The 18094-nt window shown below is 33.4% G+C and overlaps 1 protein-coding gene and 1 long non-coding RNA gene across 2 annotated transcripts in view; both read left to right on the forward strand.

Annotated features, from left to right (window-relative positions):
- The first annotated feature begins 3050 nt into the window (after positions 1–3050).
- Positions 3051–18094, forward strand: part of LOC128235813 (multiple epidermal growth factor-like domains protein 11) — a 156077-nt gene continuing 141033 nt past the window's right edge. Inside the window, exons 1-2 of the mRNA XM_052950606.1 lie at positions 3051–3097; positions 17278–17334. Coding sequence (XP_052806566.1) covers positions 3058–3097; positions 17278–17334 — 97 coding nt within the window. The 5' untranslated portion in view covers positions 3051–3057. The remainder of the gene's footprint in view (positions 3098–17277; positions 17335–18094) is intronic.
- LOC128234073 (uncharacterized) lies at positions 6831–10455 on the forward strand. The gene is made up of 4 exons (XR_008260863.1): positions 6831–6922; positions 8149–8229; positions 8552–8592; positions 8978–10455. It is a non-coding gene; the product is annotated as an uncharacterized LOC128234073 (long non-coding RNA).

Consider the following 18094-nt stretch of genomic DNA (forward strand, 5'->3'; position numbering starts at 1 on the left):
TAGCACAAATTGTATCGTAGTCCTTCGTCCATTTAGTAAGTCGATTTAGTAGTATTTGTGAGTAAATTTTGCTTAATATATTTATTAAGGTTATACCTCTATAGTTTTGGGCTAATTTTGGGTCTCCCTTTTTAAATATTGGTGTAATAATTCCCTCTCCCCATGACAAAGAGTAGTTTTCTGAGTTATAAACCTTATTATATATGCGTAAAAGAGTCGGTGAAATGATGTCAAATGAAGCTTTAAATATTTCTGCAGGTAAATTGTCCAAACCGGGGGCTTATTAATATTTTGTGACAATACAGCAATTCGTAGCTCTTCTTGCGATATATCGTTATTAAAACATTCTTGGTAGTTTGTATTTCCATCAAAGTTATTTGAATCGTCAGTCGGAGGGTCATTGTCTATATTCTGCCCAAATAAATCTTTAAAATGAGTAAAAGCATCGTCGATATTTAGTTCGTCCGAACATGTATTGCCTTTAGGGAATAATTGTTTAATATTTTTCCCGAATTTCTTTGGAGCAGATTTCGCTAGCTGATTTATTCTGTCGCCTTCCGCCATCCTATATTGTCGTTTTGTTTTATTTTTTTACTTTATTATACATTGACCTAGCGCGTGTGAAGTTATTGCGGTTAACATCAGTTTTAAGATACACACATGATCGTGAATCATAATGATGAAAACCCGTAAAAAAACCCCTGTTCATGCAGCGCTATCGGCGCTTTGATTTTACTATATAATCATAATTTGGTTTCCAACTGTAAATTGATTAAACAATTTTAAATCACATTTGTAAAATCAGATTGTCGCCAGAAAATATTATTCATTATGCTGTGTTGTGCTTTCCTACATTAAAAACATAACAATAATTGTGTCTAATTCCTCGATTTATTATCACATGAAAGACATACATGTATTTTTAAGTAAACGGTCAAAGTATATGAAATTCATTGTAAGAAACGCAACCATCGAAATATCAGTTGAATGGCAAAACTAACAATGCCATTAATAGAACTGTTAAAATCATCTGCAATGATAAGCAAAACTCTGACCAAAACAACAAAACAATGCCTTTTTTTATCGATTCATTATCATATTTTAAAACAGTAAAAGTGACTCTCAATTAAGCGTGTAAGCTTTATTTATACTCGTACTCGGGCCTTTCCCATTCGTTGAGTGCTCCGAAAAGATTGTTAGTCATTTTAAGTTTTTGGAGCATAGTGCACAGAACAGACATAATGTAACCCTGGTTCTTTAACCTGCACCAGTGTACAGCAATGTCTCACTGGACCCCGTTTTAACGTACCTCCTGTAATATAATTAGTATTTTTAGTGCTGCGGCAGGGAATCGAATGTGCGACCCCTGGATTGACAGTCATGGGTGTTATCACTAGACCACGGTTCCGTAACTCCCACGAGGAAAGACACAACTTTTAAAAATTAGCCAATATTATATATTTTTCCAATGAAAAAGGACGTTACAAAATGTTAAGTCAACAATTGACAGTTTTATGACTATTTTTGACAGTGTGTGTATACCACGTGATAAATTGCGTCATAAATGCTACATCGGAAGACAATTTTTTGCTTGGAATGAAGACTTTAAACAAAGATAACTTCACTATTTCTCCACCATTTTAAATGAAACATAGCGCAGTTTACACCTCTTGCATAGCCCCGTCTTCGATCTTTTACTAAAGTTCGATAAAGAGTTTGATTAAGTTTCTTAAAACACTTCGACAAACCTTTCCACAATACGACCGTCTGACGGAACACTGTCAAATTATATTTTTTGAAAACAGGTTTGTCGGTCGAAGTGTTTGATGAAACTTTTATCACCTTATCAAACTTCGGTAATAAAACAAAAGTGGGGCTCTTTAAGCGGCATAGACTGTCCTTTGTTTTATTGAAAATGGTGTAGTTAAAGAGAAGCCTTCCGACGTAGCATATATGACGTAATTTATAACGTGGTATACACACACTCTTTGAGCAGAGTGAAAACTTGTCATGAAATATAATTCCCTGAAGATTTGGCATCGGCTTGAGACAACATATACTAATTTATCATCAAAACGTCTGTATTAATATGTTTAAAAGCAAATATTTCCAAAACCATGAAACTGAAAAAAAAAACCTTACCAGATCGCAACTCATACACAGCCTTGTCTAAAGAAAAACAAATACGTAATTCTCATTACACAGAATTTGTTTTATTGTTTACAGTTAACACCCATATAACGGTGTTATGTATGCCCTTTGCACTACGGGAAAGACCTCTGGGTATTTATTTTAGGCATGGTACTACATGCTCTGGCACCAAAATGAGTTGAAATATAAGCTTAAGCCTTTTAAATGGGACCCTACCCACGCCCCAAATCCGGATATAGTACACAACGGTGTATTTATCTCAATCTGTATTGCCGTCTGCTGTCTATCAGCTCTTGAGTTTTTTTTATAGAATTGAACTATTAGTTATTTATTTACTTGTTTAAAATTATTTTTTCAATGCCATAGAATGAGAATTAGTAGTTTTTCACATTTGCAATCGAAAACTGATGTTTTATGACTAAAAGCGCTTTAAGACAAAAAAAAATTCGGCAGTTTTCAAAACAATTAAGATCTGTTTTTTGTGAGTAATCTTATAAGACTGAATTGAAGGCAATGATGCTAAGATCAGCTGATTCTAAGACAAGAATTTAAATAATAAAAATAAAAACTGTCATTCTGTGAGAGTGCAACTTGGTTACACGTGATTATAAAGCTATCTAATAATCCAGCATCAAATTAAAGACATTTATAGACACGACCGTTGGGAGTCATTCTTTTATAAGAGGTGTCAGTATTTTACAAAGAAGGAGTAACTTTTTCAAAAAAATAAAATAAACCAGGGGACTGATTTTATGAGGGAGTGTCACAATACTTCCGTACACCACTGAATTATAAACAGTAAATAAGGTTCATAGGTCCGTTCTTACATCGGCCGTTTTGACATATTCATGTCAAGCAGACGCTTTCATTGATCAAGTTTCATGGCGGGAATTGATTATTAAAAAAATGGCCACGTCATTGTTTTTGACGAGATTGCTTAAATATGGTATGTCTTTTGGGGTATTAATCTAATCACATTTAACTTTTAACAAGTAATTTACTACTGAGCATTCAAGGTAACTCTGTATTGCGTTAGATGGGTATTGATTTTGTTTTTTTTAAATATTTTAGAACTGCACTCGTGACCTTCCCTAGAAAATATTTCACACTTTTGTGGGGGTTGGTGCGGGAGGGCATTTACTCCCTTTTGCATGTCGAATTTTAAGCTCCCCCACTTATGGGGAGAGGGCATACATTTGGCTAGTCTAAAATAATAGATGTGTTATATGGATTCTTCCAATCCCTAACGTCTAAACGGGTTTGTGCAAAAACAGGGGTGTTTTGAAAAATATTGAAATTGTATTAAGTGAAGTATTTTATGGTTGAAAATGATCATAAAGGTTTATATTCATATTTGACCATGTAAGTGAAAAGTTATTTTGCACAAAACAAGCATTTAATGCATTAAAACACATTATTTACCTTTCCAATAAAACGAAAGTTGACTGACACAGACAACAATTATGCCAAGCGGAACAACTCGACCCAATCGTAATAAGTCGGCCACTTCTGACAAGCTTCGAGATAGACCTCGTAAATACAATCGTAACAACTCGGCCATGGCCGAAATGTTCCGATTGTTTTAAAATTGTGCCCTGAAGCCTTGCAGGTGCCCTTCATGTATATATTGTTACGTTTTGACAGAATGAAATGAAGAAAACCCGTCAAACTCATAATATTCATTGGATATTTATTTTTTGTGTAAGGAAGTAACATAAAATAACATTTATTTCTTGTTTTTATGATAATTTATAGACGCAATATGCTTTAACCCGGAATCCCGTTCGGAATAACTACCCACTTTTCGTACAAAACAATTTGTATCCCCAACGTAGGAAATACCTGTGGTTACCAATTACCGGTGTAATCCGAAAAATATCTAGTTCATGAAGAGCACTTTCCATATCCTATGTTTACAATATTTTTTGATATATGTTAATATGAAATTTACAATAAATATATAGTTCCTAAGGGTAAAAAAAATATCAAAATTAATTGGAAACATATTTTTTGAACTTTTTCAATTCATATATATGTAACAATCAATGAATAAATTTTGAATAATTCACAAACAAATTTTGACAGTCGGCATTCATCTTGTTGATTACGTCATCACTGAGCATGTGCTTTTTGGGAGCATTGCTACTTGACTTAACTCCTGACTAAAATTTTTAATGTTGAATAAAGATGCCAATATTGAATTCCAGAAAATGGTGGTGGGATCCTTTGATAAGGATGAAATAACATTGTTTTGGTAAACATGGGGAAAATTAAATTAGCATAATTATTTTTTTATTGTTGACTTTTTTTCATACTTTTTATTTAACTAGCTTATCTACATTCTCATGAAAGGATTTCTATTGCTATATTGGATAAATGTAAAGAGGTCTATGCTCCTCAAAAAAATAAATAAAAAAATTGCATTCTTTTTATCAATATGCACTTTATTTCTGTCAGGTAAACTATAATTCTATACCAAGACCTGCCAACATTGCTGACATAATAATTTTAGCTTACTGACTGGAACTTTAATGCAGTAGCTACATTTCCCATAATTCCCCCAGTAATTGGTAACTGAAAAATCCAAGATGGCGGCCACGGTCGGTAAACAAAAGGTGACTAGAAATCAATAATTTTGTTCTCCGGTATTCAAAACTTATTGTTACTGATGGCAAAATGATTTTTCTTAAATATGAGTAAAATTTAAAGAAGCTTGCATGTAACCTGGCCAAAATTCCATTGGACAGTTTCTTAATACACTGGTAATTGGTACATCCAGGATACGTGAAGGATTTGCCATATCACAAATCGTAAAAAAAATCTGTCAACGTACAATTATTTGGACTAATATTTGGCATCCTTTGCTCTTGTTGACATTTGCTTGTCCACCCCGCCTCACAGGGGCCACAGTGGCGTGATAACAAAGGCTCAGTAAGTCATAATAAATCATTCTAGCCAAAATTATATTTTACACACTCTTGAACTTGTATATCATCAATATAATACATTGCCTTAAACATAACAGACATTGTTCAGTCAAAATGACGTAGTACCTGGCTCGCCTTCATCGATAAGCGAAAGCTGCCAAAGGACGGGAACCATTGGAAAAGGGTTAAGTGTTCCAGTGGTTCCTGTCATTCAGCCGCTTTTGCTGATCGAAGAAGGGTACTACGTCATTTTGACAAAACACGTCTGGCTAGCGCTTGTGATAATTCGCATTTTGAAACATTATCGTCGTAGACTGTTTCTCTCGCAAGGATACTGGTGTTTACGTGTACATAACTGGCCACTGCATCTATGAGCCAGGTATTTTGTTTGTAGCATACGAAGAAGTTATAATTTTCAACGAGAATTGGTCTTTATTGTTTACATTTTTGCTGGGCGAACATTCTGCACTTGTTTCATATTACAGTATCCGGTACTTTTGAATTTTGTCAAATCTCATTTTATGTTTAAGGCAATGTATAATATTGATGTTATACGTGTTCAGTTATGTGTAAAATAAAATTTTGGCTAGTTGAACTGATTTATTATGACTTTAATGAGCCTTTGTCATCAAGCAACTATGACAGGGGCAGGGTGTGTTGTTTTGACACACCCCTTTGCCCAGCTCCAAACCCCCATTTTTATTTAATAATATCCAAGGCTTATTAATAATGATGGGGTTACTGTTACTAATGATAACTGCCCAAGAGGCCATAACTTTGTCAAATCACAACCAAACTCTACACTCTACATATCTGTTTGCAAAGCAATCTGGGTCGTATTTTATGCCCTACAAAAATTTGTGACCATATAGATTGGTCCTAATAATTGTTCAACCGTCTGTATTTTACATGTTTGTATTGCTTAATTTAACTTTTATTTCGAAGCTATTTTAACTGGAGTCAATTTTTTAAGAAACCTTGATGGAATGTCATTAAGGTGATGAAATTTTGCACCTGTGATTTTCTTTGCTGTTGCACGTATTAAAACCTGAGTTATCGACGGATTTGTGTCAATCAAAATCTCAAAACTATTTCACCTCGAGTCATGCAACTTGGGGGAATGTTGTTCATGTGATAAAGTTGTGCACCTGAGGTTTTGTTTGCCGCTGCACATAGTATATCCAAAGTTATGGCCCATGAATAAGCGAAAGATGGCTTTCAAAACTCGAGACCCATTTAACCTATGCAGTGTATTCGAAAACACGTTTGACAGTTGGACATTGGTTGATTTTCAAAATGATCGTTGTGTATAATCTTCAAAGGACGGAGGACAGAATTGTCTGATGTTTTTAAACATTTTCAACAACACTTTTATAGATGTCTGGTCAAAATAATGCACCAGTCAACTGTAACCACGGCCCCCCAAGGTCCAAGGGTATACTCAGGTGATAGTGGCGGAAATGGGCCATGTTTTTACATGACAGGTGGCCCTGCAGTAGCAAGTACAACGTAACATCGTATTTTACACTTCCCTATTCTGCACAATGCTAATATCACTCCAATGGATATTACTCCTGCAAACATTTTTACTTACTGCCGAAAATGGTACCAAAATAATCATGAATAAATTATCTCAACTGTAGTACAGGTTTTATCTTATAATGTGAAACAAAATAAAACGAGCAAAAAGTTTCACAATTTTTTTTTTGTAATATGTCGTTTTTCTGCCGGTCTTGGGACGTTTTGACTGACATTTTATACAAGTAGTTTCCGATTTCGGATATTTGAAGAATTGTTTTGATTGTCACTGACTTAACAAGGATACATTGACGTCTCCTGCATCGGTGAGTATAGCTTTTATGAATTATTATGTAGTTTTTCTGCTTTTATTTTGACAAAAATAAAACAGGGGATAAAACATGCTGATTTACAGGTCAAAATCGAAAGAGAACAACAATGCATCATCGAATTTCTGAAAATTCATTCATTTATCTACACATTGATACTATCCATTTCATTCAGTAATCTGTCACATTTTTCCGCAAGGGCTATATATTTATAAACACATTGTTTCTGAGAGTGGCTAAAAACAAGAACAATTTGATGACTCGTAAGGCATGCAACCTTAAAAGCCGAGAGTATCCGAATTAACCAGGAAGTAATTTTTATTTACTTTAAATGCCAACCTCTGTAAATAGTAATTTATTTTGAGTAAACATTGAGCTAGGTTTATGCATATCATTGTTTTATTATATTTAGAATGCTATTTATTAGGGGTCACCAATTCTTTTGCATAAAATTGGTCAAATGTTTTATAATTTATATAAATAAGACTTTTGCAATTATTTTTATTTTGGATATTGTGATCGGTTTTAATGAAATCAACAGACCGGGTTCTTTAGGCGCATGTTTCTGCCAATGGCATTGCCCAACAAATTCATATATATTATTTAATAACTTAAAGGAGCTCTACAACCAAAAATCAATTAATCAAATTACAACACCATGTTTCCATTAAGTGTTTTATTGGTTAATAAGAAAAATGCAGACTGACTTATATATAGGCATTTCACAATTGAAACTAAGAAAGCAAGCAATTTTAAAACTTCTAAACAGTTAATTGGATGCCTACCAATTTTAATTGTTTATAGAGCATACATTATCACTAAGTAACTAATACTTAAATAATGATGGGAAAGTTTCAAATTTCAACATATCAATGTTTTAAGGTGTAAATTTCAGGAAACATTTTTATGTTCTGTATAGTTATTTTGATTATAAAATCACTCTGTAAAAATTATTCAACTTTTCAAACATTATTAGTCTTCAAATTTATAGGAATTCCTGTTATTATAGGATTTCAATTGCTGTCATTAATTTTCAACTCAATGTTGTGATCATTCATTTGAAATGATTTTAAACTTCACATTCCATAAATGGCTGTTCTTACTTTTTGACTAAATATTGTTAGTATTTTTACACATTAGTAAGTCTGCCAATTCATAGATGGTCAGTTTTGTCATTTATTGGTATTTTTTCCCTTTTTTATTTAATCTTTTCTTCCTTTCAGTGAGTTATAAAGCCATAGAATACAATTCCATGCCACTCAAATTCAGCCACTCAGAATGATGGGAAGGATTGCAGAACTGAGGTAACTTAGAACTATGATGCATAATTACCAGAGAATATCTCATGAACATGCCATTTGCTTAATTTTCTTTGGAATTATACATTATTGTAAGTTATTGAGAACTCTTTATAAACTGTGACATTTTGTATGATAACACATTTTATTATTTGTAAAATAAATGCTTATGACAGTTTTCTAAGCTGTGAAGTTGAATTGATTCTTAAATTGATTTTGATAAATACCAAACTGTGTATAGACATCAAACCTCATTACATATATATACATAGTTGTCCCTCTCTGAATAGTACATAATTATCTTAAATATGTTTCTTTTTACTTTCAGTTTCACTTTCACCTGACTGATGCAGATTCAGTAACCTAATTGTATGTACCCGGTACTATTTTTTGTCAAATTGTATTTTTTTGCTAAAGATATTAAAAATATAATGAGGACCTTTGTGAAGAATAATTTGGAAAGAATAAAAAAATATAAAGAAAAAGTAATTTGCTATGTACCAAAAGTGGACAAAAATGTTGAACAGTATGAAGTTTTGAATAAGAAAATCCTTACTTCTCTCTGTATGTACATGTCAACTGTATTAAGATAATATCTGGTAATATAATGTATTCCCTTAATTAATTGTGATAAAACCTTTTTACACTGTATGTATACATCTGTATATGTATGTTGCCATATAAACTGAATGCATGTAGTTTCTTTTGTGTACATGTGAATTGAAATCAACACATTTCTTTTATATATTTTCAGGCTCATGATGGTTTCTGAGAAAAAATCAGCTTGGTGTAATTTGACAGTATTTGACAGTGGTTCTATCATGCAACAGTCATACAATGAAGTGTCTCACAGATTCTCTCTCAATTCCTGCAATATCCAAGATTACAGTGTAGCCACTGCAAAGAGGATTGATTTTCTTGCAATAAAAAGTATCTGCACTTCCAAATACCCCAGTACAGCATGAACAGTTCCTTCATTTTTTGAGTGATTATAGAGTGAAAATGTGAAAATGTTTCCATATAAAATGTTGTCTTTTTATGTGTAAAACTTCAAATGTTATGAATGGTTACAAATACATGCATGGACATTTTGATTCCAAATTGATGCACATTTTGATTCCAATAATTAACCACAAAAGTATTTTAAATTTGGTTTGAAACAGAAATATTGTTTGTTTCTAAACAGTAAGTGGTATTATTCGTGTTTATACTTTCCATGTCAATTTAAAAAAAGTAAGTTCTTTTATAGATGCACTCTTACTTCCACATAAGATTTTACACAATTAATATTATTGTTTTATTATTCCAAAATGGATGAATAAATGTCGAAAACAATGGTTCTAATGAAGGATACCTATTCTAACTTGAAGGAAATGTGCTTAAAACACAGTATTTCTACCATTTGAGATCATAGTAGATCACAGTAAATCTTTAAGCATTCATCAATCATTTAATATTTTTGCGTTTTCAGCTATTAAATACACGGTTACAATCTTGTTATCAGTACTAAATATTTTCCATAAATGAATTATCAAGAAAGTAGTTAAAGGGTTAACAGTCAAGGTATATATGTGTATGCATTGATAATGAATAAGTGTGCCACTTTAAACAGTTGCCATGGTAACTAGAGTCAAGTTTTCTTAGGAAACTGTAATTGTTGTCTAAAAACCTTAGTACTTTCAATGTGATACTTTTTTAGCATGTCCACTTCAGTCAATTAAATCTTTCTGTTATTTTTTATTCATTTGGTCATACTTTGTAAACAATTACATTTAGAATTTAACCTTGAAAATTGCTGACAATCTCATACTTATATCAAAATATTCAGAATTGCTAGATTGGTTTAAGTTCACCTTGGTTTAAGTTCACCTTTTTTACAATTGTCAGGCAAATCAATGCAAGATATACATAATGCTCCTTTTTTACAAAAAGCGATGTTTCTTAGCATTTTTGTATTTTTATTGAATGGTTACCATGGCAACTAATTTTTTGTTTGCCTTTAATCATCCTATCTATAATACTATTAATTGTAAAAATGCAACAGTCAAGCAGTGAATGGAAGAATGTAAATGTTCTTTGACCTTTACCTTATTGCTAGCTCATTTTTCCAAAAATACGGCATTTTTAAAATTTCTTAAAAACAGACGTTTTTTCTTCATTGTTTTAACGTGAAATAATTTGCTTAAAACATTGTTTAAGCTCTGCTATTTAGGAATGTGTATTAAATTGATAGAAAATAAACAAAATGTGTTGTTTTCCATTATTTATTTCATTTAAATTCTGAAGTTATGAATTTGACCTATTTTGGCAGAAAAAATGATAAAAATGTAAAATTAAAAGGGCCATAATTCTGTCAAAAATTGATGGATTTTAAAAAAAATGTGCATATTTGAGTTTGTAATGACGTAACTTTTAAAATGATATATCACTTTTATATACCGCATTAAATTAATTTTTTACGTTGTTATTGTTACCTGCAGTGCTGACTTAATCCGGTGATTTTGATATGCAGGGCGTGGATTTTGCCTGGGATTGGCTGGACCCAAAGTCAAAGTCCCCACTATTCCCCAGACTTTGAGGGGCTGTGGTTTCAAATGGCTGGTGCATAATGAACATGTGTTAAAATATGTAAGCTAAATGAACTGTTTGGGTTTTAAAGGCCTAGTTTAAGGAATGTTTGGCATGATTATCCCCTGCTGTTCATTTAATGGAACATTTCAGATTGGACAAAAATACATTATTTCTACTCGCAAATTGAAGCGTAATAATTTTTATCGTTCAAATATTGTTCGTTTTCTAACTGATAGATCTCTGTTTGATCAGGTGTATTTCAATGAATGAATTAGTTTGTAGTCATATTCCCTTCCCTAAATTTGCCACGAATTGGATGTGGAAAATGGGTGGCAGTTGGTGGAGTATTGGAACGGGTGGCACTTGGTGTAAAACGATGAAAAACAGAATAAAATGGGACTTTGATCTAATTTTTCACCATTTTCCACCAAGTGCCACCCCAACGTGGCACTTGGTGGAGTATTGGAACATTTTCCACCAAATGCCACCCCAACGTGGCAGTTGGTGGAGTATTGGAACGTTTTCCACCAAATGCCACGTGGCAATTTTTTTCACCAAATGCCACCCCAACGTGGCAGTTGGTGGAGTATTGGAACGTTTTCCACCAAATGCCACGTGGCAGTTGGTGGCAAATTTTTCACCAAATGCCACCCCAAGGTGGCAGTTGGTGGAGTATTGGAACAATTTTCCATCAAATGCCACGTTCAGTTTCTTTGATCTTTTTTCACCAAATGCCATGCCAATGTGGCAGTTGGTGGAAATTATGTGGCACTTGGTGGAAATAAAATCATGGGATTTATGAAGTATGCATACAACAACCTAAGAACAACAAAAAACATTTCTTTGCAGTCATTTAGTTTCATATGTACACAAAATTACAAAGGATCACAGTTGATGGTGAAGAGCTGTCTGCATTTCTACATTTGGAGAAATCCTGAAAACAGTTTTAGTATTATTTATTTTGGAGGTTTCATTTTAGCTATCATTATTCAAAATATATTTCAAAATTAGATGCATAAATAAAATGACAACATTAAAAACATACTCTTAAATAAGTTTCTTCAGCTTTGGGCCTAGCCAGATTAATACCAAGTATAACAACAAAATGATATACCATAACTAAATATGGAATTCAGCCTCATACATTGAATCATTGCAAATATGTTTTACAAGAGCACTTGTCTGTTGTATTAGCAATGACAATACAGGTAAAAAGTTAATTTAACTACCGGTTTTGGTATTTTGAATATTGAAATGTCAATAACCTGTTTCTTTTCTTTAGTGATGCAGTCATTTGGTTGTTGTTTTCTGCAAGTTTGGCTATACTTCTTCTGCTATAGAAGTCCCCTATTCATATTTCTTTCTGAAAAAAGCGATCATTTTAATAAATCTGTTCAATATAACAGGGTTTGCCTCACAGAAGAATGTTATTTGTTCTACAATTTGTTCTACAAATGTCTTTGCCAAAGACATTTGTAGAACTAATAAAGATATTAAAGTGAATCTTGGTGTACACATGTTTCCAAAGACTTTGGAAACATGTGTACACCAAGATTCACTTTAATATCTTTATTTTTTCAAAATCATGCAGCCAACAACATGAATTACACCAAGGCTTTGTCAATACCAATAACGATTTTTCTTAAAAACACACACACCCTTTAGATCATATACATCTTCTACATCTTTTCTTGACTGGCATTTAATATTGTTTATCTCACCCTTCATAGCACTTAGCACTTTTAAATAAGTATAAGCTAATAAAATATGATAAAACTATGAGGTCAGTCTTCATTTAAGTTATTGTAATATTCAAATATTTACCAAAAAGGTCTTAGAATCTTGTCCAAGTACATTGTCATCCTTATGGGGGGGGGGGTTGTCTGGAAAAAATGTGTATAACATTTCTTTATACATCTTCAACTTCATTGAATTGAATGATAATTTTTAAACTTAGTACATTGCTTGACTGAGTATTTGTCAATTATTTTGGAATAAAGTGAAACATACTTGACAGTACATGCATAAAGCTTATCTCTTAGTCAAACTTTAAACAAAGACAAAGAGCCTAATATGTGTAAAAATAAAATAAAATGATAAGTCATGATCTTTTTTGGATGTTAGTATGATAAAAAAACAAAACAGTTACCTTATAATCAATCCATTTTATTAAACAAAACTGCACAATTTTTTTTCTCACTATTCAAAGTTCCACAAAATTAATGCTAGTAACTGTCAGAAGATTCAAATATTTTGAGATTTTCCAGCAGAGAGGTCATTCCGAGTTTAAATCAAACATTAATGCATCCCTGTACCTTTGGGGAAATAGCAACAGAGCACATGTACACAGAAAACTTAGTTTAACTCATCATTATCATGATCATGATAATCACCATCACATTGTTGTTGTTGTCATCATCATCATCATCATCATCATCATCATCATCATCATCATCACCACCACCACCACCACCACCACCACCACCACCACCACCATCATCATCATCATCATCATCATCATCATCAATAACAACATGTTGTTGTTGTTGTCACCACCACCACAATCATCATGATCACTATCACCACCACCACAATCATCATAATCACCAATACCACCACAATCATATTCACCAACACCACAATGAACTACCAACAACAACACAATTGTCAAAATCAACCACCACCACCACCACCACAATCATCATAATCACCACCACCACAATCATCATAATTACCACCACCACCACCACCACCACCACCATCATAATCATTATCAATAGAACCACCAACATCATAATCATCATCAATAGAACCACCAACATCATAATCATCATCAATAGAACCACCAACATCGTAATCATCATCAGTATAACCTGAGCAACATTTCCAGTTAGTTATAAATAGTAGCATATGTAATGATGCTAAAACAGCAGCATGAACAGCAACTGTCGTAAATTCTATTATTATTCCATCATGATAAGTAATGGTTCCATTTTACAGAACTCTTGAGATTTTCTAAGTCTTTTTTCACCAAATGCCACCCAAAAAATTAACTAAGTTCATTTTTTCACCAACTGCCATATGAAAAATTAACTAAGTCCAACTTTTTCACCAAGTGCCACATGAAAAAAAAACTGAGTTCAATTTTACACCAACTGCCACCTCCAGTTGGGTGGAAATTTCATGGCAGTTGGTGGAAATCTTGATATTCCACCAAGTGCCACCCATTTTCCACCAAGTGCCACCCATTTGCCATGGATTTGGGTGGCATTTGGTGGAAGTTGGTGGCAAATTTAGGGAAGGGTTACTGTTATAAATTGACATAATATACTGTGAAATCATTAATATACTGTGAAATCATTAATGATCGTGGGCTCTCACTAGGCTGAAAATTTTGGGAGAAGTGACTTCTCCCTTCAGTCAATCTAGGGAGAAGTGGGGAGACTTTAGGGAGAAGTGATACTTTTTATAACACCTGATACAAAAACTATGCCATACCACACACCTCAGTTTATATTCACATTCAAATTGATTGCTATAACTATATAAAATGTTCATAAAATAATGTATCATTTTTGGCTCAGCAAAAGTGTATTTGTCAATGTCACATAGTTAATCTCCAAATAGCATCTAAAATGAAGCAAAAAAATACATCTAAGGATTTGAAATAATCATAATGACCTCATAAATGAACTGTCAATAAAGTAGGGGGACGAATCTTGTTTTGGTACGTTCGGGATAGGGTACGAATGTCACATTCAGCTGTGCTGTTATTTACTTGTCTCTGGCTAAATAATTTTAAACATGCTGACATTTAAGAACCAAATGACATTTAAATCAGTGTCCTTGATGAAAAATTTACCAATACATAATGGGAAGTTGAAAAATTAACTCGGAAAATTGTTCTGACAAAATGGCGATCTCGCCGATTTTTTTTTGACATCGTAACTGTGACAGGAGAAAATTACTGTAAGTAAACTCTACATAAAGCAAAAAAATAATATTTTTTTGTGTTTACAAATCATTTTTCATCATGAACATTTCACTAAAACCAATCAAATATTTGGTGATACATCATGTTATTGATTTTCTTAGCGCCTACTTGCCGATGGCCCGAGATGGCTATGGCCGTCTGCTTCAAAAGCAACAATGTTTAAATGTCTTGCATTGTTTGTTCAATACATATATTAATTACTTTTTAACTTAAATTAATGCTTGACACGATATTTCATAATTATGTCTCCAATTCTATCTCATTTTAACGAACTTATATCATTTGATCAGGGTCTTCTGAATGTACATTCTGATTGGTTAACTTTCAATAGCTCCGCCTACTGGCGATGTTTTGGTAATTAGATGACATGGCCCAATTATCGGATTAGGAGATTACCAATTTGTATGAATGGCTTATTGTGATGTTTTGACTAATGGGACATTGGCCAAATACTCGCTGATTGACATATTTACAATTGTGCTAAAATTTTCGGCGAAGTCAATGTCGCTTTGATGATACAAATGGGCGAAGTCTGGGAATTTTAGGCGACCACTTCGCCCAAGTCGCCCCCTCGCGAGAGCCCTGCATTAATGTTCCTGGTTTTCGTGTGTTGGGTGATCCACGAATTCAACATCCTACGAAATATAGACCCATTATTAACGTTTTCAATTGCCATATCATTTACATACTCCAGTATAGTCTTTACAGAGATTGCAGTATACAGTGGCATTCACATAAATACCATCATCACAATATAAACTCAAGGGTCTATTTTTGGTCCAAAAAGTCAGGATTTCGGATGAACCATAAGTTGGGGCAGGTTTTCAGGGTGATTTTAAGATCTGTTTTCGGTCGACTTATGACTTGAGTAAATACAGTACACTGTTGCGGTTGAAATTAACACAAGCCCACAAGCCCTGCACTGGTAGAATGTCTGCAGGGCTAAATGCACAAAATCTGAATTTTATATAGTAGGGCCTGTTCAAAAATGTGATGTCAAGCAATAGTATAAGAATCGGGCTTGTTAATCAAAAAGTCTAATTTCGATGACTGACCCCGTCTTAGGTCAAGAAACATTGGGGAAATGTTGTTCAGACAATGAAGTTGTGCACCAGAGAATGTCCTGCTGCATATATAGTTCAGGGCTGTTGCAATTTATATTTCATTCTCAGACAACGCGAAAACTTTTTCTTCTTCACAGGACATTGCGACAGGTAAACACTGAAAGTTTACCTGTCGCACCAAATATTTACCTGTCGCAATGTTACAAACAGTATTCAGTTATATCAGCCTAAACCTTGATTTTAAGCCTCTTTTTTAGGGTTTTGTAATTCCCCATTATAACAGGTCTAGATCTTTTTGGTTAGATTTGTCCTACAGTACTATAATAAATTACAAAAAAAGCCAAACATAATGTAAAAAAAATCAATATTCGGATCTTATAAATGTCATAATTTTTTTCTTCCCTTGCCTCCCAAAAAAAACTCATCTGGTTCGTCTACCCATGGAACAGCTAGATCTTACTCTTTTAATTCATCTTTAAATTAAAGATACAATACGGTTATAAAATGTAACGAATTGTACTACAAGTCAAACTCAGGCACAACATTTAAGCAAAAACGAAAGTAGAGTTCTTGTTATTGGCAATGTTAAACAGAGCGGAAAGAAAGTCAGCTCGGTATATTAATCATCATATTTAAATTAACACGATTGCCGGGAACCACTACATACGGAATTTTGTAATTTCCAAACATTTCCGTAAAATAAAAGTATTAGAGTACGAGCTGAAATCGGAACCAGTTGCGCGTTTTATCAGCTTTTACGGAAACATGTCGAAACGGGGTTTACAAATAGTGAAACACGGATTAACACTCTGAATAATCATGATATAAAAATAACTCTGAACATTTATTTAGAAACTGAAAGTAAATTTTCCAAAAATTAAACGGTGCTGACTTTAATTTTCACCGGACATTGTGACCGACCAAAACAAAAGTTTCGTCGATCAAAATTGAAATATACCGGACATGTTCGACTGTCCGACGGACATTCAGATTGTCTGCATTCTGAGCTCCTCAGCCATTTTTATCAAAAACAACCTGGGATGTATTTGGTTTAACTGTCATACTCAAAAAGCGGTACGTAAAAGTCCGCTTTGCAATAATACATTTCACTGGCAAACAAATTAAACTTAAATCAATAAATACAACTCTAAAGCACTACATTTAAATAATTAAATTTTTATGAACTACTTCAACTGATGTACCGGCATACATCCGAAGTTGATTTCGATAAAAATGGCCGAGGAGTTCTGAATGCATATATTTATCTGTTTCTAGATGCCATCTAGGGGGTAATAATCACTCCTATGATAGCTCTAGTGGGTTCTGATATAACCTTAAAATCATAATAAAAGGTGAAGACCGGAAGATATTTACTATCATATATAATATCTGTTTTGATAATGTGGTTACATATGACTATTTCAGACACAGCCGCTTTTGTGTTTGCCTGTTTGTTTGGACTGATCGTTAGGAACACCTTTGGTAAGAATTTTCATTCTTTTTGACAATACTTCTGACAGCAATTTTTATGCTCCCCAAAGGGAGAGCATATAGTTGCCACTTTGTCCATCGGTCTGTCCGTCCGTCCGTCCGTCCGGCTCAACTTCGCGTGTCCTGGCTGTAACTTTCTTTTGTATGGACAGATTTTAAAATAACTTGCCACATGTGTTCAAAATACCAAGATGACGTGATGCGTGCAAGACCTGTGTCCTTACCTTACCTTTTAAGGTAAAGGATCATCTTAACTGCCAAAAATTGGTGACCCGTAAAAAAAACAGGGTGTGCTGCAAAATTTCACAATTTTTTTTTTTAAATATTTAATTGTTTTAAAATTAACTAAAAATCGATCTACAGTCTTTTTTTTTTAATCCTTTCCTCATCAAGCTTTTATTTCTATGTGGGAAATGGCTCTGGAGCACCGCTTACAAATCGCCACATTGCGATAGATTAATGACATAACTAGCATCGCAAAAATATGGGGCAGAATTCTCAGCAGGGTTCGACAATAACGGTAGTCCGGTAGACCAAGACTACAAGTTTTTTGGTTAGACTACAAGAAATTTTAAGTCAATAGTCTGTCCGACTACTAGAAAAAGTAAATATCACATCAGTTAATTGAGCATGAAATCTTTATTACGTTTATTAATAATCTTGCGTAAAAAGTGATGTTTAAAAAAGCCGAATATCACCGTATTAAACACTTATTCAAAAGCTTGTCGAAGGTGGCCGAGCAGTTCCGGAC

The sequence above is a fragment of the Mya arenaria genome, chromosome 5, assembly GCF_026914265.1.
Source record: "Mya arenaria isolate MELC-2E11 chromosome 5, ASM2691426v1".
Lineage (NCBI taxonomy): Eukaryota > Metazoa > Mollusca > Bivalvia > Myida > Myidae > Mya > Mya arenaria.